Source organism: Zophobas morio, unplaced genomic scaffold (assembly GCF_036711695.1).
Source record: "Zophobas morio isolate AGI-343-1 ecotype UQ-CSIRO unplaced genomic scaffold, CSIRO_AGI_Zmor_V1 ptg000024l, whole genome shotgun sequence".
NCBI lineage: Eukaryota > Metazoa > Arthropoda > Insecta > Coleoptera > Tenebrionidae > Zophobas > Zophobas morio.
The window spans coordinates 16,645,548-16,673,185 of NW_026972129.1; the positions used below are offsets into that span (position 1 = coordinate 16,645,548).

Here is a 27,638-nt window from a genome sequence, read left to right on the forward strand (position 1 = left end):
GGACAAAATATTGTTTCTAGTTTTAGAGAAACGTGTGCGGACATACCAGAAACGTGTTCTGACAACTGATCTGCATACATCTCTACAATCTGTATAGCTTCCTCTTCCGTCAAATCAGGAGTTTCGTATAAAGACACGGAAACTTCTTTCCCGTCAAACGAGAAGGAAACTTCACCGCGGTCATCTATTGTCAAAGACTGATCTCCTGCAGTGTCGTAAATTTGAGAGGTACGTTCTTCGTGAATAGTAGACAATGATGGTTGTCTAGCCAGCTCTATTCTCTGTTGTGTTCTTGTTTTTGGGTCCTCAAAACCAAGAAGAGATGCTGAACTTGCCATTACACCCATACAGTTTCTTGCTTCACAAGTGTAAGTGCCAAGACAACAAGTACCGTCCTAGAAACGAAATTAGTATGTGTTTGATGTATAAAATTTGATGCTTACTTCTCCAGAGGTTATTCTATGAATGTCACCAGGCTTCAGTTCGACGCCATCTTTATACCACTTAAGAACTGGGGGCGGAACACCTATTACTTTACATTCTAAATTAACAGCACCTTCTTCTGATAAAACAGCTCGTAAACATTCCAAAAATTTGGGCTTCTTGAAGTGTTTGGGGATAATAAGTTTAAGGAAACAGGAAGTAACGGAGTGACCAAATTCGTTGGTAGCTACGCATTTCCATTCTGCCTGATCCATAAATTCTACCTTAACTATATCTAAATGTCCAACACCTAAATTTTCTTTTATTGCGAAGTAACGTTCGGGTTCGTTTTCTGACGGGTGATCATCTCGGTACCAAGACAGTGTAGGTAAAGGTGTAGTAACACTAACTACAATATATAATTTCCAATTATCTAGTTAGTTACAACAGAAAATGAATTTGTGTACCTTGAACTGTAAATCTAAACGTTTCGTTAATTTTCGCTTCGACACTCTTCAAGCCATGAATAAACTTCGGCGCTTGACTCCTCAAAATCAGTTGAGCCCGTTCTTCATCATTCAGTTGACTTTGAATATCTTCAACTGTTAATTCAGCCGAACTTCTTGCTTCTCCCATACAGTTTTTAGCAATGCAACAGTACGACCCTAGTGAGTTCGTTCCTGTTAATTGATAAACGTCTCCCGGTTTTAGTTCTTGTCCATCTTTGAACCATCGTAATAGCGGAGTGGGGGAACCTACTACTTTACATTCAAAAGAAACTAACCCTTCATCAGTAAGTACGGCCTTAAGAGTATCCATAAATCGAGGTTTTCGAAAATGTTTCGGTACTACGAAATACGGGTGAGTATCACAAAACGAATAGCCAAAATTGACTTACTAGTCATTTGGACGTTACACGTAGAAATAGAAACAGAACCATCTTGGCTTGTGGCTACACATTTCCACTCGCCTTGGTCTGCTGCTTCTGTAGGTTTGACTTCGAGCATGTACCCTCCTAAACCATCTGCCATCTGTCGATACCTGCTACCTGCAACTTCGTCGTTGATGCGACCTTCGGAGTTATACCACGCCACAGATTTGGGCCAGGGAGGTACGGACACTACAAACGACCTCTAAGAAATAGCTCACCAAAGGTAAACCTTACCTTGACAGGACAATAACAAAGGATCACCAATTTTAATTGCTTCGTTTTGTAAATCGCGAATGAATACCGGTGGAGGTCCAGGTGGCAGTGAACTAATAAAAAATTATTAACATGGTCTACAAAAGATTTCAATGGGTTACCTGTCTGCTGGTTTAAGGGACCCTTCACGACTTCCCTTTCCAACAACGTGCACCTTGGAACTGGACACAGCTTTGCCCATGCAATTGACTGCTTCACACATGTACGTTCCCAAAGAAGTTGGGTCGTCGGGGTTTGCAGTGAGGGCAAAAACGTCTCCAGCCTTGATCTCCTTTCCATCCTTGAACCAGCGAAGTAAGGGAGTTGGTACTCCCACCACCTTACATTCCAGCGATACGGTTCCTTGTTCCGTCAGAAGAGCGCGAAGTTCTTCCAGGAACTCAGGAGGTTTGTAAGTTTTCGGTACTGGAATGTGTCGTATTGTTACATGAGACGACCTTCATGGTACAAACAATGCAATATGTTTGGAACAGGCTGAGATTGTGAAACGCTCGGGAAATTGTTGGCTAAAACATAGCATTCCGTTAAAGAAATGAGCGAAATCAATACAAGGAAAGTGGTTAAATGGACGACAACTGACAATCTTCTTTGTGTTTACTAATTATGATTGTCTTAAATCGCTTGGAAAATGGTGAGGTGGATTCCGTATAGTTATACTGATTTGTCAAAGGCGTTTAACCAGGTAAATATAAAAAGATTGATCTTGAAATCAAATTATATGGGTATTGGTAGTCCCCTTTTAGAGTCTTGGCTGACTGGTAGAAAACAATTTGTAAAAATAAATGCAATTAAATCCAACGGACGTTTCATTAAATGTTCCTCAAGATTCCCATCAAGGCCCAATATTGTTCTTTTTTTAATTATGTAAAAATGCACTGATCAAAAACAAACTTTCAAAAATCCATGACTGTCTTGTTGAATCTTCTACTTGTCTTTAAATGTTTTATTTACATGTTCCAATTTTTGATGTAGTTTTTTTTATTTGTAGTATATCATTGTTTTGTAATTGGTGGTCATGGATCGTCCGTGTTTTTTACTGCTACCTCGTGATATATTATTATTGTAATATTGTAATACAGGAACTGTAGAATTCGGTAAAGAACTCATTTCTGGAGTCAGAGAATCAAAATGGGCTGAGAAAAGAAGTTTAAGAAGTTTTAAAATTAGAAAATACACCAACTGGCATTTCAACCTCATGGACAAAGTATATCTCAAGAAAGAAGACAATTAATAATGTTCCGAGTGAGTTCTAGGGAAAGAGCAAGAAAAAACACGTTCAAAGACAGAAACGAATTTTTGAAAGTTTTGTCTTTGACTGTTGCATTTTTAACTCAAACTATTAAATTGACAGTGATCTGACTTGACGAAAATTCTATCAAAGACAAATCTTTGCAATTCATGATCCTGTTTTTTATTACTGCCTCAGTATATATTGTTATTGTAATAGTATAATAGAGGAACTATGGAATTCCGTAAAGAACTCATCACTGGACCCATAAAGTCAAAATGGGCTCAGAAAAGAACAGATTCTAGAAGTTTTAAAGTTGAAAAATACACCAACTAGCATTTCAAACTCCTTGACAAGGTATACCTCAAGAAAGAAGACAGTTAATAATGTTTCGAGTAGGTTCTACCGAAAGAGCAATGAATAACAAGATCAAAGACAGCCCTGAATTTTTTAAAGTTTTGTCCTTGATTGTTGCATTTTTAACTCAAACTATCAGTCTGACAGTAATCTGACTTGACGAAAATTCTATCAAAGACAAATCTTGTGGTGACCAGATTTGAATTAAAATTTCGCGCTGAAAAAAAAAGAGACGCGAAATCGTATTTAAATAATTTGAATTTGAAAAAACATTTAATTAAGAAAATTGTTAAACATAAGCAACCAGGTGCAAGTTTAGTTCTTTTCTGGTAGTTGGTACCTCTCCTAGGGAATTTCTGTTCAGAGGGTTGGGAGAAGTTGATTTGGTTGCTAAAGGGGTGAGAGGCGTCACTTTTGGTTGGTTTGGTGTGAGTGAAACCACGTGGTGAGTTAGCTGGGTTAAGTTTTGTTGGTTTGGTAGTTAATGAAAATGTTTAACGAAAATTAATTGTAACGACGACGAGGCCAATTTTCTCCAACACGCGTAGCTAATTCTTGCGGTTTTTCCAAGCGGAAATATGCGAATTTTCAACCGACGCTAACACGTAGTGTAAATTTGTTTTATTGTTTGTAAATTCACAGTTCATGTTAGGTTTTTAATCGTTAACTGATTTGAACACAATTAAACGGTCATGGAGTTTGTTTAGATAAAGTAATTGCTAGGAGATTTCATAAGATTCACTTAGTCAGGACTCATCCTTTGTTTATCAAATTATGAATAAGCTTTCTGGATGCTTATACGTAAGTGTTACATTATAACACTTCTTAATTCCTCACACAGGATTGCTAATTGTTCATTTACGGCAGTTAAATTAACCTAACATTGGCCCACTTTGGGAAAAGGACCGTGCAAAGTGCGGTAGAATTCATAATATCGTGCACTGATTGGATAATGGCATAAATTAGCATCATGTAAATTCTTCGTTTGAATCGTTGATAAAGTGTGGCATAATTTAAGATCAGGTAAATTCTTTGTTTGAATCGTTGATAAAGTGTGGCATAATTTAACATCATGTAAATTCTTTGTTTGAATCGTTGATTAAGTGTGGCAAATATTGTAATCATCTAATTGCGTTAGCTTTGCAATTTTTCACCTCACACAATTTTTCTCTATCTCACAATTTTAGATTCAGTAATTTTCTTTGCTGTATAATTTAAACTGAACGTAAATTTTCATGTTCTGCAGTTCCTAACCTCACGTAATATTTTTGTCTGCACAAGTTTTATTTCACACCAGATCTTTTTTGTTTTTATAAATCTTTGCTAGTTTTTTTTTACCATGTGAATATTCTGTTGATTAATGGGTCTATCATATAAATTGTTTGATGTCCAATCTTAATCTCAGATAAGAATTATTTGCTGTTTAAAAACTTCACGAAGGTGAAGGCGAATTTAAATGTTGTTTATTGCTCTTTTGAAACTTTAACACTTGTTCAGTTGTCGTTTAACATTAGAGTTAAGTATAGAAATTGAACATTGAAATGGAATTGAGGTAAATAACACAATAACACATGGCGGAACTGAAGTGCGCGGTTCCTTGTCGAGCTGGTGGTCGCGCCTTCTGCACAAAAGGATGCAGGCCTAGGGTAGTCAGGGGAACGGTCGGGATGACGTGACGCTCGCGGCTTGGCCCAATAGCCTGTTTCTACGCGGCAAGTTACTTGGTCATAGAGGGGTGCTGGGTGGCATGTGCTTGCCGATAGGATAGAATAGAATCACCGTCGTGGGGGGGAGAACGGTCACAACCAGGAGCCCCAAACTCCGCTCATGCTACAACACTGTGGGTATTTTTGCTGGGTTCTAGAATGAAATTGATATAGTTCGATCGCCACACTCTCATGGCGCTCTGCCGCCGCATAGAGTTAGTTTTATTAAAATTTTGTTCTCTTGTTAACTGCCATAATTTAAATTTGCCGCTACACGTCCGTAATAACTTGTGTATTTGCATCCGGTCACTTTAATCCAGATTTTCTTTGTTTTTGTTAAATTTGTGATATTCGAATATTTGCATTGATTTAGAACGTTTAATTTGATTTCATTTAAAGTTAGGCAAGTTTTTGTTTCTTCAACCGCCACAACTTAGAGCAGCTTTTTTTTTCTTTTTTTTTTGTCAGTGGGAAAATAAATAATTTTGTGTTCTCCATATTTCTTGTGTTTTATTTAGCGGTACTTTTTCAACCTTGGGGTCCACCACTTGCTTCTGAACGCATTCCGCCACAAAAAAAACAAATACAATGTAGGGTTCCATTTTGAATTTTTTAATTTTTCGCGGGCTTTCAATTTTTTTTCACATGGCAATTTAAGGCGGGATGTTCGGTTTATCACAATCTTTACAAATTCATGATCCTGTTTTTTATTGCTCTCTCATTATATATTGTTAATAAAGGAACTGTGGAATTCGGTAAAGAACTCATAATTGGACTCAGAGACTCAAAATAGGCTCAGAAAACAAGAGATTATAGAAGTTTAAAATTTGGAAAATACACCAACTAGCATTTCAGTCTCATTGAAAAACTATAGCTCAAGAAAGAAGACAGTTAATAATGTTTCAAGTAGGTTCTACCAAAAGAGAAATAAAAAACACGATCAAAGACATTTACAACCTATTATGCTAACTAAAGTAATAGTGATAATACATCTTTGTAAATACAAATTGTAGGTGGTTTACCGAGTACGTTGAGATGGCAGGTGCTAGACGCTTGTCCAAACTCGTTTCGAGCAGTACAGGTCCATCTTCCGGCATCATTGGCTGTTACCGGGGCGACATCGATGCAATGAAAACCACCTTCGTTAACGAATCTGAGTCGTTCTCCTTCCTCCACTTTTTCTTCGTTGTGGAGCCATTCGATCTATAAAAAGAATTTCCTTTCTGCATTTTTATTTTCGAATAATTCATTCACAATGAAGTGTCATACGGAACCAGACAGATCTAATTTAGAACTAAGTGCGTCATCATTAAAAATAATAGTAGGTTTAGTTCCACTGACACAAAAAATTATACAAGCAAGTGAAATTTTTAGGTTGCGTGCCATGGAATGCTGAAGCCGAAAGAGATGTATGAGGTCAGATTTTATATAAAGAATGGAGCAGACTACAGCCTCCAGTTTAGATAAACATGCACTAATGCATCTTTTAATGCATGTTTGCTATAAATATTTAAAAATATTAATTACCTAACTTTACCCACGCCTTTGTAATACCAAATATCCTCATGTTGTTGAAAGCGTGCCAATATTTTGTCGAAATTATTTTTGAAACATGTTTATGGTCGCTTCATTCAAAATGCGTTTTCACGGGAAGCGTACGACTTACCGTCAGTTCGGAACAGCTTCTTATTTCGACTAGAAACCTAGTCCTTGTTCCAACTTTTACGGAGAGGTCGTTGAGGCGTCGAAGGAACGCCGGAGGTTCGTTCTCGTCGGGGCTGTTGCCGCTGTTCACCCTCAGTTCCAAGTCTCTAGATGCTGCTCCCTGAGGCGACTTGGCCATGACTGTGTACATGCCAGCATCACTTTTTTGAACATCGTCTAAGGTCAGCTGGACGATGTTTGCGGTAATTTTGAGCCTTCGGCGGGGTTCGGGGGCGATTGGAGCTCCATCTTTAGACCTGGAACGTTTCATCGATTTATTTAGTTGCTTAGAATTCTAAATATTCAGAAATATGAGGAAACAATAAAGCTAAGTCTCTCTTGTTGATGTGTGTAGGTATATTACATCATGGGCTATTATTGGTGAGCACTTTCTTCCGGTGCTACATGTTAAGATGTTTGAAAGGAAAATATGGGTTTAATATTAGACGTTGATCTCTCTGAAGATATGTTATGTAAGTTATGTGAGTTATGTAGATGAGATAAAAACTATTTAAATCCTTCGAATTACAGAATCTGTGTTATAAATAATTTTAAATTAACAGCTGCCTTTAACCTGGACCACGAATCCATCATCATTCAATAATTTCAAGGAAAGGACATTATGTATGTCAAATTTCATCTGCTTCATTAAACTGTTATGAAAAATTGCCCATTAATGTTACACATTTTTTTAAATTTTTAGCTTTTAGAAAAAGTTGACAGAAATAATTTTATCAATGTAAACAATACTTAAGCACAGTCTGACAATCTGGTGATTTTGATTCTTCAGCGTTTTGTAAGCATAAGATATTTCGTAAATGAGAAAAGATTTCTTAGATACATTTTGTGTTCACACACGATATATTCTCAAAAAATTGTTTTTTCATAATTTTTACTTCCCGAGCGTAAGCAAAGGAAGTATTGTAATCGAGTCCGTCGGCCGACTCTCTACTTTTACGTTTTCTCGATCTTTCATGACCCCTAGAAGACGAAGAAATAGGTCTCCCATTTCCGTCTGTCTGTCCGTCTGTCCGTCCGTCTGTCCATCCGTCTGTCCGTCCGTCTGTCCGTCTGTTGTCCAGGATTTTTATTAGACAGATAATCTCCGAAAGTACTCGACCGATTGTTGTGAAATTTTGTACTTATATTAAGAATATCATGTAGATGGTAAAACGCTAACCAAAATTTGTCTAATCATCCCCACCACTAATGCGATGACGTCACTTCAAAATTGTACATAGTAAATGGGTTTTCAATTGTATAAAATAACATAGTCCTACACATGTAGTTTACAACTCTGAATCGACTTTTCACCCGAAACGTCCAGATTTTTGGAAAAAAAATCAAAATTATAAAACAACATTTTGAAATTTAATTTTTAATCTGCTAACCAGAATGCTTTGAAATGTTGCAGATGTTTTAAGGCTATAAAGAGCATCATAAATCTTTAGTCAAAAAATATTTGCTTATCCCCTCCAAAAACTTGATGACGTCAGCTCAAAAGTTTGTGGAATAAATCATATCTAAAATGTACAAAATATGATGAGTCTGTACTTGTGATCTATCACTCCATTCATATTTTTTGGATTTGCATATACAGGGTGACTCAAAAAAATTAATGAATACGTAAATATATTTTATTGATTTAATCAGGAACTACAAAACCGAATGCTCTGAAATCTTGCAGATGTTTTAAGGTCATAAAGAGCATAATAAATGTTTAGTCAAAATATATTTGCTTATCCCCTCCAAAAACTTGATGACGTCAGCTCGAAAGTTTGCCGAATAAATCATATCTAAAATGTACAAAATATGATGAGCCTGTACTTGTCATTTATCACTCCATTCATATTTTTTGGATTTGCATATACAGAGTGACTCAAAAAAATTAATGAATGCGTAAATATATTTTATTGATTTAATCAGGAACTACACAACGGAATGCTCTGACATCTTGCAGATGTTTTAAGGTTATAAAGAGCATAATAAATGTTTAGTCAAAATATATTTGCTTATCCCCTCCAAAAACTTGATGACGTCAGCTCGAAAATTTGCCGAATAAATCATATCTAAAATGTACAAAATATGATCAGTCTGTACTTGTGATCTATCACTCCATTCATATTTTTTGGATTTGCATATACAAGGTGATTCAAGAAAATAAATGAAAGCGTATTTATTTTACTGATTTACTCAAGAACTACAAAACCGAATGCTTCGAAATCTTGAAGATATTTTTAAATTATCATAAGCATGGTAAATTTTTGATCAAAACGTATTTGGTCGTCCCCCCTAAAAAATTTATGATGTCACCACAAAATTTTGCTGAAAAAATCCTATCTAAAATGTACAAAATATGGTGAGTCTCTTCTTGTGATTTATCATTCCATTCAAATTTTTCCGATTTGCATTTACAGGGTGACTCAAAAAAATTAATGAATGCGTAAATTTATTTTATTGATTTAATCAGGAACTACAAAACCGAATGCTTTGAAATCTTGCAGATGTTTTAAGGTTATAAAAAGCATAATAAATTTTTAGTCAAAATATATTTGGTTATCTTCTACAAAAAACTGATGACGTCAGCTCAAAAGTTTGCCGAATAAATCGTATCTAAAATGTACAAAATATGATGAGTCTGTACTTGTGATTTATCATTCCAATCATATTTTTGGATTTGCATATGCAGGGTGACTCAAAAAAATTTATGAAGGCGTGAATTTATTTTATCGATTTAATCAGGAATTAGAAAACCGAATGCTTTGAAATCTTGGGAATATTTTAAAGTTATTATAAGCATGGTAAACTTTTGTTCAAAATGTATTTGTTCATCCCTCCTAAAAAAATTGATGACGTCACCCTTAAATTTTGCTGAATAAATCCTATCTAAAATGCAAAAAATATGATGAGTTTGTACTTGTGATTTATCATTCCATTCATATTTTTTAGATTTTCTTAAGAGGTGGTTCAAAAAAATTAATGAAGTCAATTTATTTTATTGATTAAATTAAAGGCAACACTTATTATTAGTATTACACCCCAACCAACCCAATTTGGTAGACACAAAATTTGTTAAAGGAAAAACTCGGTTGAAACATAAGTGTAGCACGCTTATTTACATCGACTTTAACATTACAGGCCTGCATTTGTTTTATGCGCTCACTTGGTTCCGCGAATGTGAAATAGACATGTTTATAATCAACCAATTGTGAATTTCACCGTCAAGAATTAAAATAAAACCCAATGTTTTATATAACAAGCGGAAGTCGAAGCAATAAAACCGATGGTTGTTTTGTTTACAGTTTCTCTGTTTGACTCTCACGTATGCTGTTACGCCTGTCATCTTAAATTAAGAATGTTTATACATACACGATTTTCAGTTGCCTCTGATATGTATACGTCAGTAAATTGTTTCGTTATTTTATTGATTATTAAAAATCAATATTCAAAACGACCCAATTCATTTTCCCGAAAATTTGAGAATATAATAATTTTATTCTTAGTATTACACTACATCTATCCCAACTTATATACGTGTCCTTGCAAAAATGTTGATGACGTCATCGCAATTTTTTTTTAAATTCCCACTACAAAAATGTAATGAGAAAAAAAACACAATAGGCATGCAGTCGTCAAGTTTCCGACAGCGAGGGAAGTACTGTCTAAACTCTTTAGACCAATTTTTAACTTTGTGATGGCACTACGGTTATGAACAAGAAGCTTTTCCATTCTGTTCTCAACAAACTGAGATCCACATTTTACTTGTTAAATCAAGGAGAGTAAACTTAACGATCATTAAATAAAAATACGCAGTCAATTAATTACAAAATAAGCTGATATTGTAAATATTTATTTTTTATTTACTCCAAGTTAAAAATCGATTTCTTTAGAGAATAATCCTTAAACACTATTAACTTCAACGTATCAATAAAATATTATCTGTATGCTTTTTTCATTTTAGTGAAAAATATTAAACAGCAACTTTTCAAACTCTCTAAATAACCTCATAATTCACCAGTGTTTATACTTTAATTAAGCTTCAAATTAACATCACTTTGAAATTGTAAACACAACTTCTCCACCGTTTTTATTTCCCGGGCGTAAGCTAAGGAAGCATTTTAGGGCCCATCGAGCGACTGGTTACTTTCATGTTCTCTCGACGTTTCATACTCCCTAGAGTACGAAAAACTGGGTCTTCCGTTTCCGTCTACCTGTCGACTGTCGTCTGCAGCAAATTTTATTAGGCAGATAATCTCCGAAACTGCTGGAACGATTGTTGTTACATTTTGTATTATACATTAGGAATATCATGTAGATAGTAAGTTTTCTAATCACCGGTACCAACAATTTTATGACGCCGGCTCAACATTTTACGCAGTAAAAAATATTCAAATTTTGTAAAATAATGTAGTCCTATAGTTGTAGTTTATGACTCCACCATTTTTGTTCATTATTATTATTGTTTAATTTTTCCTCTACTTTAGATACAAATACGAAGTTCGTAATTTTTGTAATGATCAAGTCAAGAACGGTTCACCGCACTTTATGGAAAATATAAGAATTCAGTAATGTCGCGCCCACCTATGTGGTAGTAATAAAATAATAATTATCATAATAAGAGCTGTTCACCCAAAATAATATTTGGACCGCTAACGGTGGTTATCTGTATGTGACTAACATTCGAATTTTTTCGAATCGTAAATATAAGCAGCTAAAGTTAAGCATGTACTGAGAATATGCATTTAGCGCATTTATTGTTGCTTTAAAGCGAAACACAAGTACACAAATACGTAACTAACACAAATATGTTGTATTTACCCACTTTTTGTAGGTAAATAGACAGTTTTGATTTTAATAAGTGTTTTTAATGGAAGAAAATGTTTGTGTGATGCATTATATAATTAATGGATTATTTACTTGCAGTAGACTTAATGATAACAACGTTCCTAATAAAATTTGAAACTTTCTCTGTTTCTATCGATATACCTTAAACAATGTACAATTTTACAGTAAACATTATTAATAACACTGGTCAACAAAAGATTGTTTTCTTTCATAGTGATACTATATTTCAGTATTTTTACTACCCGAGCGTAAGCTAAGGAAGTATAGTAATTGAATCCATCGGCCGAATTGCCACTTTCATATTTTCTCGACGTGTCATGACCTCTAGAGTACTAAAAAAGTGGTCCTCCGTTTCCGTCTGTCTGTCTGTCTGGTGTCTGCATCCATTTTTATTAGACAAGTAATCTCCGAAACTATTGGACTATTGTCAAATTTTGTATGTATATTAAGAATATCATGTAAATTGTTAAATACTAACTAAAATTTGGCTAATCGTCCCCACCACCAATGGGATGGCGTCATCTCCAAAATTTATAACAAAAAATTTTGTTTAATTTCACAAAATAAAATACTTCCGCATTTATGGTGTGCGAATCCATGTTGAATTTTCACCGTAGACATCCAGAATTTTTGAAAAAAATTCAAAATAAGAATAACCATATTTTGCAATCTAACATTGAAACTGCATAACCGAATGCTCTGAAATCTTATAAATATTTTAAGGTTATCGTAATCATGATAAATCTTTAAGCAAAATTTATTTGTTTATCCCCTCTCAAAAAATTGATGACAATATCTCAAAATTTTGCTGAATAAATCCTATCCAAAATGTGCCAAATATGTTAAGTCTATATTTATGATTTATCATTGCATTAAAAGTTTTTAAATTTCTTATACGGGGTGACTCATTAAAATTAATGAATGAGTCAATTAATTTTTAGTTCACGAGCGTAATCGAAGGAAGTATTGTAATCGAGTCCGTCGGTCGACTCTTTACTTTCACGTTTTCTCGACCTTTCATGACACCTAAAGTACGAAGAAATAGGTCTCCCGTGTCAGCCTGTCTATCTGTCTGTCTGTCTGTCCGTCTGTCTGTCTGTCCGTCTGTCTGTCTGTCCGTGTGTCCGTCGGTCTGCCGTCCCGGATTTTTATTAGACAGATAATCTCCGGAAGTACTGGTCCGATTGTTGTCAAATTTTGTATTTATCTTGGGAATATTATGTAGATGGTTAAACGCTAACAAAATTTTGTCTAATAATATGATGACATCACTTCAAAATTGTACATAGTAAATGGGTTTTAAATTGTATAAAATAACATAGTCCTATACATGTAGTTTATGACTCCGAATTGAGTTTTCCAGATTTTTGAAAAAAAAAAATCAAAATTATGAAACAACGTTTTAATTTAGAATCTGGAAAACCGAATGCTTTGAAATCTTGCAGATATATTAAAGTTATGATAAGCATGGTAAATTTTTAATCAAAATATATTTACTTATCCTCCAAAAAATTGATGACGTCAGCTCAAAATTTTGCCGAATAAAGCCTACCTAAATTGTACAAAATATGATGAGTCTGTACTTGTAATTTATCATTCCATTCATATTTTCTGGATTTGCGTATAGAGGGTGACATAACAAACCCGAATACTTTGAAATTTTGGAGATGTTTTAAAGTTATCATAAGTATGGAAAATTTTTGATCAAAATATATTTGCTCATCTCCCCTAAAAAATTGATGACGTCACTCCAAAATATTGCTGAATCAATCTTAAATGTAGAAAATATGATGAACATTTACTTGTGATTTAACACTGCACTAATAGTTCTTAAATTTGCTTATTTGCTTATATAGGGTGTCTCAAAGAATTGATAACTGGGTCAATTCATTTTATTGATTAAATCAAGAATTGCAAAAGTGGATCCTTTGAAATCGTGCAGACGCTTTGAAGTTATTGTAAGCATGGTAACTTTTTAATCAAAATGTATCTGTTTATCAACCCCAAAAAATGTATGACGTCACCACAAAATCTCAAAATTTTGCCAAATAAATCCTGTCTAAGATGTGCAAAGTTTAATTAGTCTATCATGTAATTTATCATTGCATTCATATTTTTTAATTACTTAAATAGTTAATTTATTTTATTGATTAAATCACAAACGGCTCACTCCATTTTCCCAGAAAATTTTGGAAAAACAATACTGTTATTTTTAGTATTTTCAAAAATATATTTTTCATCGAATCCTAACATGTTAGAAGCATTTTATTTTTGCTGTATTTCGTATAATTAAGTAAGGAAAATAAATTGCACGCTAATATTTAAGAAAAAAACAAAATGTTCAAAGTTTGTTTTCCAGACCATTGAAAAGCTCTTCCCTTTAAAATCTATACATCCAAATCCTTGTTAGATATTTTAGTAAAATTAAATGAGCATTTTTTTTTAATAAATAACTGTCTAGAGGATATAAATAAATACATTTTAATTAGTGTTCTTTGGTCAATAATAATTGATCACCGATCAGTTTAGATACCTACATTATTAAATCTTTGAGGTAGCGTCACGAATTTTTGTAAGGGAGGAAAAAATGTGATCTGATTTAACATAGAATTCCGATTTTTTTCCAAAAATGAACTTGCATACGCTCCAGATCAGGGGTAGATTAAATACTGACAAGCATAAATATATATTTGGCACATTTACTTGTCAAAATTTTAAGATGACTTCACCAAATTTTTGTTGACGATAACCAGATAATCTTTGGTTAGCGTTATGTACGCGATGTTCTGAAAACACATATGAAAGAGTGAAACGAATTACCTACTTTTTCATTTTCTAGGAACTATGATACGTCGAGAAAACATGGAAAGTATATTACAATATTTATTTATGAATTAATGGCAATTATAATCTGTTCAAATATACAAAAAAAAACTAACCATGCATGACTCAGAAATGGACGCTGTTGTACGTCATTTCTGAAATAATTGTTAAGATAAATTGGTTCATAACTAAATTTTAAAGACACTTTATGGCAGCAGTTCAAAAAAATTTAAGCATATTACTCAAACACAACCATTACTACATCTCAATTTTTTTTTCAATAAACAAAAATAAACAGCATTTTTCAGAATTTCATAATATATTTTTCAGTGCCACTATATTTTTTGAGTGAATGAATAAATATTTTAATGTTTTGTATTTTTTAAACCTAGTATTTCTAAAAAAAAATTCTTATGTAATATATGAGACAAGCCGTAAGATTTGATGGTGGAAGAATATTTTTAGGACAATCCGGCTACGTACAGTTAAAAATAGGAGTGGGGTATTAAGCCACGGATAAGAAAGCATGTTAAGCTAACAATTATTATAAGAGTTACGTAACAATACTCTGAAATGATATACAAGTCTGGCTAACATTTCATCATCTTCATGATCATTTTAGAGTAAAAAAAAATATCAAAGTTACACCGAATGGGTTATTTTAGAAACTGATGTGCGTATACACTAGCGGACTGACAGATGATAATCCATAAACAAACAGAAACTTACATTTTCGTATTCTGTGAGCTATCAAAAATTCATGAAATTACTCACTCATCAATGAGAAAGCAAAAATCCTGAACTACCACTTTGAAACTTTAATTGTAACTTAAGATTCAAAAAGATTTGAAAAGTCGGACCTTAATTTAAGAAGCCTTGTTTCAAAATGCTGTTATTCAAATGTCACATAAAATGTACAGTGTGACATCTATGATTATATTGAGCGTGTAAAAAAGGACGGAAGGAGATTTTAGCATAGGTTCTCTTCAGGAAAGCGGATGACGTCATCTCAAATGTTTTTAAAAAAATACTTAAAAATATGGTCTGAGATAAGCTATCAAAAAAAAAAACGCACACTCGAATATGCAGACAGAACTTTCCGCGCTAGTATTAATGGATAATTGCCAATTGGCATTATCGAAATTAAGTAACGTGAAATTATTAAATCATAAAGCTGGAACCTAAAAAAATATATTTAAACGAAGATTCAAGGACATGATAACATTCATTAAATAAATATATTAATTTTACTATGTGAAATATAACATTAAACTGTGTTTTTATAATTTTAAGAAAATTAGATGAACTCTTTCTAAGTCAGTTGACGGTAAAATTATTATTAAAACACAAGGCCTGTTTTTCACCAAACATTTATTTAACAATTTTTGAAAAAACAGCAGAAAATTTCGACGGCATGAAGACATATTTTGGCACTTTTATTGTCCCTGTAGCACCAAAAGTACAAAATTACAAATATTGTTGACGCATTTTCCCGATCACGTTGGCATTCTCTATAAACATTATACTGTTACCCTGCACCGAGAGAAGAAATTTTAGTTAACAAACCGCAATTTTTAAATAGTTGTTAGCACCATAACAAAAATTCTGAAAAATGTGTAATTTTCAAAATCTAATAATGTATCCTAATTTTATATTAGGACAGCCTATACAAAAAGATAATGATGGATTATTAAGGAATTAATATAATCTCTTTATAATCTATATTGTGCAATCTTCTTAATTCGAAGTCCATTAACATTGTTTAATTAATGACGGTGCTATGGAAAATGTTCTAGATAAATCCATGTCACTGAAATACATATATAATATTTGGCATTTTAATTATTATGGCAGTTTGTTTTCTAAATAATTCTGCCGAATCTTTGTTGGTTCAAAAAAAATGTGTTTACCATTGAAATTTATCTTTTCCAATTACAAATAAATGTCATCGGTCTGAGGCGTAAACTTTACGATTTTAATAGCTAATTTTTTTACACATGAGGGCCAAGAAAATCTGAAACTTGGCCAGATGGAACTCTAAGATAATTTTAAGCTTTCGTTTCAGTAAACACTGAAACTGTTAACAATTATTTCACTTAAAAATTTGGGCTACGTACAAAGTGAACATAGTCTACATAATATGTAGTAACAATCATTATTAATAGCGTTTTGAATTGATCTATTATGTATATTATTTAGTTATTTAGACATAACGTCCCTCGTCTCTCAAGCACATCTAATACATTTTGGAGTACATTTTAGAATAGAAATGTATTTAACAGTTTTTGGTAAGCATAAAGATGTTAATATTAATTTGTATAAATGTAACACTTGGAATGTCACTTTATTCTAAAATTCAGAGAAAATAAATATGGCCTTTCAGGGATAAAAAACTGATTTAAGGTTATTTGGATAGAACTTTCCTTGCCCCTGAAATGCCTTTTCAAGAATTATTGTGAGAAATTAAAAGAATCACCACAGTTTAAGAAAAAAATTGTTGGGTAAAAAATCATCAAAATGTTGGTGACGGTAATTTGCCAAATTTTAGTTAGTGTTTTACCATCCTATTAAACATACAAAATTTGACAACAATCGGTCCAGTAATTTCGGAGATTATTACAAACGACCGACAAACAGACAAAAGAAACAGAGGATTTATTTTTTAGTACTCTTGAAGCTACGATACGTGGAGAAAATATGAAAGTAAAATGTCCCTCAATGGACGTTATTTATTTCAATACTTCCTTAGCTCTAATAAGCTATTACTGTACAATAAAATAAATAAACTATAAACAAATAATAATAATTGACCTAACCCAAAAATATGTCCAGTCATCAAGGTAGTGTTTTTATTAACAACTAATGAAAATTTTAAAAGACGTTTATTTTTTCTTATTTTTCTTGAACATAATCGTTTTAGATTCTACTACATAAATCCATAACAACCTAGTGGTTTTTAAGACGCGATACTTCCAATTTAATTTATCTTTATAAATAAAAAAAATTTATACAAGTGATGAATCCTAGATAAAACATCCTGTGTTTTATAAACTAGTACTACGCATAAACAATTCCTGCAAATAGCACCAATTTCCTATTTTTACGTTTTAAGTGAGCTCCATTGAGTTTCAAAGGCACAGAAACGCATTAAGGGACAAAAAGCGTTTTACTTCAGGATCAAGGAAAAAATTCCCAACTATGAATATCAAGGTTGGTAGATTAAACCTAAACAAGTAAATTCTATTCTAGTAAGCATCTCCGTCATAAACACACAGTCTGAACACAATTTTCAGATTCTCGTAAACACATATGTTTTGGAATTAGAACACTTTTGTGAAAATTGCGCAAAAAAAAAATATAAATTTAGGTCGGCAAGTTTTGTGCTGAAGTATTTGTAGTGTGATAATATTTTACGACAAAAAATATTTTTATTTTTTTATTTTTGAATTGTGTGTGTTTATTGTAGCAGCAAACATGATATTATCGATTTGGGTTTGAAACAATATTTAAATTGGCATTGCATCTAAACAGATGCGTTCAATGATATAAAATTTATGACTGATGGAGCTAAAATAAACCCGTGTTATAAAGTTACTGGCTATTTATGTCGATTTTGTTGACAATGTCTCGGTTGTAGGAGATTCCTGAATTTTTGTTCTTTTTTAACATTAGGCTATATTTAAGCTAAGTCACTTAGTAAAGACACTTTTGGAACAACTGATTGATACATTAATTCCCCTATAAATAAAATCCTCGTACACTAGACATAAAAGCGGTAGGCGTTACTAAGTAGATCTAAAGCATTCAAATAAACATCAGATTATTTTAGGGAACAAAATAATTAAGTGAAAAATTCTTGGTTAAAAATTCTTCTCGAGATCTAAAAGTGTCAGAATGTGGAAAGAATCTCACCCGTCAGACGAAGAATCATTGCAATTCGCCCCGCTGTGATGCTTCCCACTGGAACATTTACAACACTTTGTAACTTTTTGTCCCATTATTTATCAGTCTGGCGTAGCGCAACCACAATTTCTGTTTATACCCATTTCACGTCCTTTCATTGTCCGCACTACTTATTTTATAAAGATAAAGAAATTAGAAGTGAAAATTTCTGTATAAAACAGGTTAATAGAGCGACCTATTTTTAAAAACATCTGGTAGTTAGTTGTGAAAGCCAAATTCTTGATCTTCACTTAGGGCCAGGATTAAAAATATTACAGGGTACTACTACTTTTACAAGGACTTGAAGTACGAAACAGTTATTTCTGGTAGTATTTTATTATCAACATTGATTTCTACGTTAATTCAGAATTCTACTATTAGTTGTCAGGTAGTGTCAACATGGTTCTACTTCCGATACAATGGCAAAAATGAAAAATTAGAGAGAGGGGAATCGCTAAAAATATACAAGTAAGCAAAGCACAGAGATTTTGTAAACATAAGTGGCACTTGTTGAACTCGTGTAACACAAAAGTAAAACAACCGTGGAAGCGGGAACAAAAAGCACACGAATTGCGCGCTGCCAACTCAACGACTGTATGTGAAACACAGAAAGCGTCGTTGACGTCGCGAAGTATCTGGACCCAATAATATTGTCCTTAGTATATTTTTATCTCTCGATGAGAAACGGTGTTATTATTATTTTCTATTCACTTGGCTGCCATGGATCAATGTCATGCACAAGAGAAGGGCACTGAAACTACTAACAACGATAATTTATTAAAAAAAAATACAAACTATAGATGTAGTTCATAACCTCTGTGATGTGTTCGTTCATCTGTATTTTTAGGCGGTTAAGCCAGGTTCTATTTTAATGAAATTTCATAAAACTGAAATAAAATTGTTATTTGCTGCCATAAAGTCTTGTTTTTTTATATTATGCGTTTTTATAAACAAATTAAATTTATTCTTCGGCCAGAAGACTGTAAAATGTATTTTTTTTTAATTTACACATTATAGCAAGATTTACCTACGACTGTTTATGCCAGTTAAACTTTCGTAAGAGATCTGAATATGAAATATGTAGGTATGTACATAGTTTAAGTTATTTTAACACATTGTAGTCAATTGAGTGTTGTAATTTTCATGACTGTAACAAATTTTGTTTTGTTTTTAAATTGATAATTGTAGACGAATTTGATTGATATAATATAACTTTTTATAAAATTTCATGTTCGTTTTTATCGTACTTACCATGATATCTCTATATCGCTGCCAATCTCGTATAATTCCGCTGAAAGTATTGCGTTCGAATTTTCCGAAACCGATACACATTGCGAACCTTCGTCTCGAAATCGTGGCGGAAATTTTTCAAGTGCTGGTAAATCTGAAAATATTCAATTATTACATAACTGAATAATAGAGAGAAGAAATATTTAATAACAACAAATGTTAGGTATACATTTTTATAAAAATATCTACAGTGCGTTAAGGCTAAGGACACTCAAGCATACTGATTATTTACGTTAAGTAAGTGGGATGTAAGTATTATTACCGCACGGATGTGAAATTTGCTTACGCTAGTCGGATTGCACAGCAACATGAAATGATGTGTTATTTAGAATGCGTGTGGCATTAACGACTCGAAATTTTAAATTATAAAAGAGCAACGAAAAAAGAATTAGTAAAGAATTTGTTGAAACTATTAGTTAATATCTAAACAGAAGTGAATGTATTTTCTAAATTATTGCTAATGCAACAATTGCATCACATATGCTAACAAATGAACATTAACACAGTGTTGCTGCAAAAAACATACGTTCCATAAACAATACAATACGATATATTAAAAAATTATTTGCAGTACTATTAAACAAATTACGCTCTAACCCCTGAGCTAACGCGTGACTGCTGAACTAGGTACTCTAAAATGTTGTAATGCAATTTTGATTTTTAAGGTACATACTCAAGGCGGATTCATAAACCACAAGTACATTTGGAATATGATATTTTTATAAAATAAAAACCATACGAAATTTTGAGGTGACGTCATCAAATTGTTAGTAGAGATGATTAGATAAATGTTAGTTACCGTATACGATACACATAAAATTTTACAACAATTGGTTCGGTAATTCCGGTGAATACAATAATTTTTCAATAACGATTTACCATGCACAATAACCTTAAGATTTTTACGCCATTTCGAACTATTCCGTTTTCCTCTTCCAAAGCTAAATTATACAATTTTGGTTTTTCTTTCCAAATATCTGGATGTTTAGGGTAAACACTCAAAACGGATTCATAAACCACAAATGAAGGAGGAACTTTATTCGCAGTCGAGATTCGAATGAGTCAAATCATTTTTCCAATCAAAATCGACAGAGACGACAGACAGACAGAGAGACAGGCAGAAGGAAACGGGGAACCTATTGTTTCGTATTGTAAGGGTCCTGAAACGTCGAGTAAACATGAAAATAGGCGATGGACCCTTAGTTTACGCTCGGGAAATAAATATGGAAATGACCAGTGTTGGATCTTTTAGTTATTATAATTATATAGGTATATTAACGCGAGGATGCTCTCTGAATAAATAATTGCTCCATCTACAGCGATGAATTACAATTAGGGCACATTTAGAGCACCCTGAAAATGGAAGGAAATGGTTGGTTCGAGAAACAAAACATTCTCGATAGGAACGGTGTTTTAAAGAGGTTTTTCGGACCAAAAATTATTGAGGGGTAGTTTTGGGTAAAAGAGAAGAGAAAAGAGTTGAAACTACAACTTACTAAATTTTACTAAAAAAAATATATCTTGTTAAATTTTCCTGCTTGTATGTTTTTACAAAACTTTCATTTCTACGTGGTATCATTGTTATGACTTCATGCACACGTTTTCAAACAGAATAAATTTTCGTAAAATTGTGTAATAGCACTTTTAATACTTTTCCATAACCCTTGAACATTTTTTTACTACAAAAATATTTACAATTTCACTTCCCGACCCTAAGCTAGGGAAGTGTTATAATAGGGTCCATTTGACAAACAGCTAATCTTATGATTTCTGAACGTTGCTCCCAAAATATGGAAAACAGGTCTCTGTTTCAGTCTGTCTGTCCATTATGTCTGTGTTTATTAAACATCTAATCTTTGACAATATTCGATTGATTATTGTGAAATTTTACAAATATATCAAGAATATCGTGTCGATTGATAGTAAAACTCTAACCAAAATTTATTTCGTCATCCCTCTAAAAAATTTAATGAAACTATATTAAAATTTTGCTAAGTAAAGTCTGTTTAAAGTGTTTAAAATGATATACGTACCTGTGATTTATTAGTACACCCTCATGTTTAACTTTATGCATGTACAATCGCGGCCATAGAAAACTGGACCACTAGGTTTTGACACACGTTTTCATGTAATTATTGTTTTGTTTTTTCAAATCTGGAGCGTCCGTTCAAATTGCTATTATGACATTTAAAAAAATTGGACGCAAATCCAGGTCTTTAAAAAAATTATAAAATTAACCTGGAAAGCTATTTCGAAAGAACTTCCCTCGTCCTTGAACAAATTCAGGTCTTAAAAAATTATAAAATTAACCTCGGTAAAGTAAAAACCAGTGGCATAAACGCCCCCGCAAGCCGTGTGCCGTGGTACAATGTAAAATATATTTAAAGCACTTAACTAACGGGATAAAATGTCCTTCAGCACTTGGTAATAGCAATCTGAAGCTGAAGTGTTTATTTAGGTTTATACATCGAAAGAATGTCACGTAGAAATTAGTTTCATTTGAATGAGTTTGTCTTCTCAAAACACAGGATTAAAATTATTAATTAAACCACAGTCAAACAAAATGTTCCGAATACTATAATTCTTATTTTATCATTATTACATAATGGAGTGACTCGTGGTCCCAAAAAATATGGATGCAATGATAAATAACAAGTATAGACTGATCATATTTTGCACATTTTAGATGGAGTTATTCGGCAAAATTTTGAGATGACGTCATTATTTTTTTAGGGGGGATGAGCAAATACATTTTGATCAAAAATTTACCATGCTTATGATAACTTTAAAACATCTCCAAGATTTCAAAGCACTCGGTTTTGCAGTTCTTGATTAAATCAATAAAATAAGGTACAAACTCATTATATTTTGGACATTTTAGATAAGATTTATTCCGCAAAATTTTGAGCTGACTAATTTTCGAGGGGATAAGTAAATAAATTTTGATTAAAAATTTATTATGCTTAGCATAACTTTAAAACATCTGCAAGATTTCAAAACATTCGGTTTTGCAGATTCAAAATTAAATTGCAAAATGTTTTTTTATAATTTTTATTTTTTTTTCCAAAAAATCTGGACATTTCCGATAAATACTTAACACGGCGTCATAAACTACATATGCAGGACTATGTTATTTTATACAATTTAGAACCCATTTACTATGTACAATTATGAAGTGATGTCATCACATTAGAGGTGGGGATGATTAGACAAATTTTGGTTAGAGTTTTACCATCTACATGACATTCCTAATATAAACTTTGACAACAATCGGCCCAGAACTTTCGGAGATTATCTGTCTAATAAAAGTCGGGACGGCAGACGGACCGACAGACAGACGGACGGACGGAAACGAGAGACCTATTTCTCCGTTCTCTAGGGGGTCATGAAAAGTTGAGAAAATGCTTTTACGCTCGGAAAGTAAAAATTCAAAACTAAAACTTTGTGTGTATCAAAATGGTCCGGTTTTCTATGGTCGCAACTGTACATTTTTTGGAAAATTACTTAGAAATTACGAAACTAGTCTGATATTTTAGGTTATCCTGAACATGGTAAATCGATTCAGAACTAACCTTCTCATCCTTTCCATTTAGCATGTAGATCTAGCTTAAAATGTACCTATAGTGTGATGCTCCTTCATTTGTATCCTTATTTTTTGGAGTTGTTTATATGTATAGGATGTCTCAAAAAAATAGTAAATCGAGCAGTTTTCTATTGATAATATCAAAAACTGTTTACATAGGCTTCCCCCAGTTTTAATATACAGTGCTAGTGTTAATTGAATTAACATCCTGTACGAATCATAAGTGATGATGATACTTAATTTTTGGTCCAATTACGGTTTTAAATTTCTTATCTATGGATGAAATACTTCGTATCCATAATATATGAAGTTAAACTTATTTGTTTATGTTATTTTGTCATTTATCAGTTGGTTTAACTATTTGTTGTAGAGCTCGTCTTGTGACTATTAATGATTGAAATAAATTTTTAGGTTGACAATTCTGAATTACTGGCAATGTTAGCTGTCAGTTCAGGATTGTCATTGTTGACAGGAGCCCGCCTAAAAAGCAATGCGAGGATGGCAGCTACTGAACTGATGCCCAAAGTTACAATTTAGCATCATAAAATTTTAAATATGTTGCCAACCTTATAAAAAAATCACAAACATTAATAGTCAGTCGATATATCTCCTCACAAAAAAGTTAATGATGTCAGCATATAATTAAGATAGTTGTAATAATCGTACTTGAAACATACCGCTACTTTAGAATCAAATTTTATCATATTTCTTGTGACTTTGGATCAGCTTTTTTAAACAACACTCAGTGAGTTCTGTTTTTCTACTTTTGCAAAAAATGCCCAAAATTAACCACATAATTTTAATTTTATCATATGAAACTATCACAGCTAAACGTCAGACTCAATGGTGCTACTTAAGACACCCAAGTGCCTTAAGTAACATACGAGCGTGCGTCATTCAGCACGTTTTCATAAAGATTTAAAATGTATGTAAAAATGTTTCCAAAAATTACAAAAAACATCGTATTCCACAAATAGTTAAGACCAAAGCTTAAACTATGTGTTAACACATTTTACCAAAAAGAGATCATGCTAGCATATTTCGATAATTACAGAAAAACTGACACCTTCTTCCGATATAGACCAAATAGTTCATGGGTCTCTGACATTTAAAAATAGTTCACATTCAATTAATCGAAATCTACACTATGTCTAAGATAGGTCAAGCAGTTGATCCTTGAATCCACCTAGAGCTCATTTATACACCAGACACAGTTTAAGTCGTTCTTTAACAAATCTGTCGACACGGCAGTTCATGCTGTATGAACAATAAAACGCCCGTTTGAATAAAAAACATAACTTACTTATTCAACGATTTTTTAAAAGATCAATTTTAAATTATTCAACTTACTTTACAAACGACGTATTATGCCTATCCTAACAGACTGTGGCTTACTAAACTATAAAATAAAGCAAAAAAATACTGGTTTTAATTTAGATGTCTGAGATCACACCAACAATATAACGTAACTGCAATAGTAATATTTATATTTTACGTAGTCCTCTTTAACCGAACTGTAGTTATTTCTAGCTAAGCTCTAAAAATACAAGCACATTGGTAATACTCACAACATAACATCGAATTCAGTTACGTGATTAGAGTAATGTGTTTTTTAATTGTGCATAAAAATTTTAGAGCTATAGTAACAAAAGAAAAGTTTGTTCTGTAATTTTTTAAATAACCTGAATAACTTGATGGTACAAACTTGTTATGAGAATGCCTGTGAGTGACGCTAATAACAGAAATAATGGATTATTACACCACAAACAAAGAAACATGTTCGTTACATATTGTGCGATTCGTTTCACAATAATTTCAGAACAATTACGTCATGAATTTTTTAATGGGATAAATAAACATTTTTTTTAATTCCAATTGACAAATGTACAACAAATGCAACCTTTATTTCCGTATTCTACGAGCCGCGAAATGTCAAGAAAACACACAATTAGACAGATATTCGTCGAAATGACCCTATTACACTACTTTTTTATAGGATCATGATTAGAGTAATGTGTGTGTTTATTTCCTTTGGCTGTCACTCCGGACGTAAAAACCATAGAACTAAAACTGGAGAAAAGCGTCTTTCATCTTAAAAACTTAACTAAGCATTTCGCTTAAGTTATGATACCACTGATAAAAGTTTTACATGTTTATTTTAAATGTGTGGAGTTTGGTTTTCTAAAGAGTGGACTATAACTAAAATTACCACACAAAAAACTGTGTGTAAGTGTTGTAAACAAACTATTGAAGAATATAACTTTGAATTTAACCGCTGTGTTTGTTCTAAGCTTCCAGAAGCAAGAGCGGGTAATTTAATCAAATTCTCCCATAAAAGCACGCTAATAACTTTTGATATTACTGTTACACAGTCTCAGCGGTTTTCAGTTAAATAGATATTATTAGATACTGACTTATACACAACTGGTCGGACTTTGCTCGTTTTTTTCAGACAGGTTTCAGTTTCGACAGCTTTTTTTTGTGTTAGTAGCTTTCTTGTTAAAATTAACAGTCCTGTTTAAATCAGTGGAAACTTTCTCAGACTATAATTACGTGTGTAAATTTTGCTTTTTCCTAGTCGCAATTTGCGTGTAGGAACACATCCCGCTCTTTAACTGCACAACGAAATAGGGGTTCTAAGGTCACAAACTGAAGTAGAACACACAAACACGCATTTATGGCGTGTTTAAGCTACAATAGGGCTATAATTTACACATATGTACTGACCTGCCGGTTCTCTTACTATTATTCTTTAAATATTTGTAGGAACTACACCACTCTTCATTGCGTAACTGTTTAAATTCTACAGGTGGGTGTACATTTTTTTGCAACAAACTGTGGAGATGATTTCGAAAAGGGAAAAGGGTTTTCAAAAATTGTTTGACCGATGAATGATGACTATATAAGGTAATCATGTTCCAGAGGAGCCTATAGAACTTTGCAGAGCTTTATAGAATACCGACTTATAATACTTCAAAACGACTTTAAAAATTTCATTCAATATTGTGTTTTATGTTATTTATTTTTGTTGTAATGTAAAAGTAAATTTTTGTCGAATAAAAATAAAATTTTGTAGTTGAAATAAATTAACGAAAGTATTCTTTTTCTTTAGTAATATCCTAATTCATAGCGTACACATTATTAGTGATTTATTCTCTTTATCTTTGTTTACCGAAAGATGATTTATAAACTAACGTAACAAGTTGAGTAAATATGACATTTACACAAAAAAAATATTTGCGGTTAATATTCATCGTATCATAATAAAATAAAAATACTTAGTGTGGGTACATAAATAAAACGTTTGGCATATCTATTTATATAAAACAAAATAAAACGTATAATAAGAAATGGGGGCGTTACATAGAAGAAATAAATGAGTCGCACATCTGCTTCCTAACCATCCTGATTTAATCAGGAAGAACAGTTTTACTCTTTCTTTATTTCAAAAATAACCATGACATCCAATTTTAAAAATTATACATTAAAATCTAAATTAGTGCTCGCGATATGTCAGACTAGCCCATCCTACGATACAAATACAAGCAGTATTTTTAAAATGCAAAAACTAGTAAATTTCGATGGTAACAGAATTGGCACAACAACAATTGTTGTGGCATTCTTTCAACAATCCGTTCATGTGTAAGCGCACGTTTCGCAAAAATCTACCCAAAAGAAAGAGTCTGTTTCCCTTCGAGCCGGATTTTACAGCTAGCAAGCCTCGTGTTTTTCCAGGTCTGGTAATTATGAAGCGTCGTGGTAAAATGAAGGCAGCAAAAGGCGTTTTTACTCGAACGACACTGACCTGTTGCAACTTTCATTTTGGGTCGACTTTCGGACGCTGATGGTATCCCGACGCAACGGTTCCCATGGGATCTCTACCTGCACCGCACTCCGCCACAGTCGGCGCGAACTACTGGAGACGCTGGTTGGTGCGGACGTCGCCAAGCTTGAGCTAAAACAGGACCGACGTCAACAGCTCGAGGCGTCGTGACGCGAGATGTACTATGAACATGACACACACCATCACCCGTAACATGTGATGCATGCACGGATGGGTGCCGAAACTTACAAGTTCTGCTTTCTGGTAAACAATAATTTTAAAGATCGGGTCACTAAATCATACAGGGTGTTCGTCCAAAATTTACTGCGGAAATTTTTCTTTACTCATAGTGAGAAAATAGAACACAGATTAATAACGGATTTTGGCAAGGATATTTTCTTAGTGATTATGTTATTAGCGTCTAATTGTCTTCACCATTTAATTATGTAAGTTTTATTTTTGCCTTGAGGATTTCTCAAGCTACTTTTGCATTATAATAAAAATTTTATTTTAGTGCCATTTAGACCAAAATTGCCCTGATGACATAAAATAATGTCAAAAATACTTACAAAATATGTAACAAAAAGACGTCAAAAAAATGTTTGATAATACAAAAATAAGACAAAATTTCCAATCGAAATAGCCTTCATAAAGATAAAAAATAAAAAAACTCAATTTAAAAATAAAGCAAAATTTTAACCTTTAGGCTT

General features: G+C 32.8%; 1 protein-coding gene across 3 annotated transcripts in view; it reads right to left on the reverse strand.

The window, feature by feature from the left end:
* Positions 1 to 27,055, reverse strand: part of LOC135135027 (titin-like) — a 148,485-nt gene extending 121,430 nt beyond the window's left edge. Inside the window, exons 1-10 of one of the 3 annotated variants that reach the window (XM_064063964.1) lie at positions 26,911 to 27,052; positions 19,484 to 19,616; positions 6,585 to 6,879; positions 5,941 to 6,121; positions 1,729 to 2,032; positions 1,589 to 1,680; positions 1,322 to 1,543; positions 891 to 1,271; positions 444 to 832; positions 47 to 395 (exon numbers count right to left, since the gene is read on the reverse strand). In XM_064063964.1, coding sequence (XP_063920034.1) covers positions 47 to 395; positions 444 to 832; positions 891 to 1,271; positions 1,322 to 1,543; positions 1,589 to 1,680; positions 1,729 to 2,032; positions 5,941 to 6,121; positions 6,585 to 6,879; positions 19,484 to 19,616; positions 26,911 to 26,926 — 2,362 coding nt within the window. In that variant the 5' untranslated portion in view covers positions 26,927 to 27,052. Of the gene's footprint in view, positions 1 to 46; positions 396 to 443; positions 833 to 890; positions 1,272 to 1,321; positions 1,544 to 1,588; positions 1,681 to 1,728; positions 2,033 to 5,940; positions 6,122 to 6,584; positions 6,880 to 18,202; positions 18,360 to 19,483; positions 19,617 to 26,910 lie in introns of those variants that run through there. The other 2 variants (XM_064063966.1, XM_064063965.1) reach the window with 2 other exon arrangements.
* Between the last annotated feature and the right edge of the window lie 583 nt (positions 27,056 to 27,638).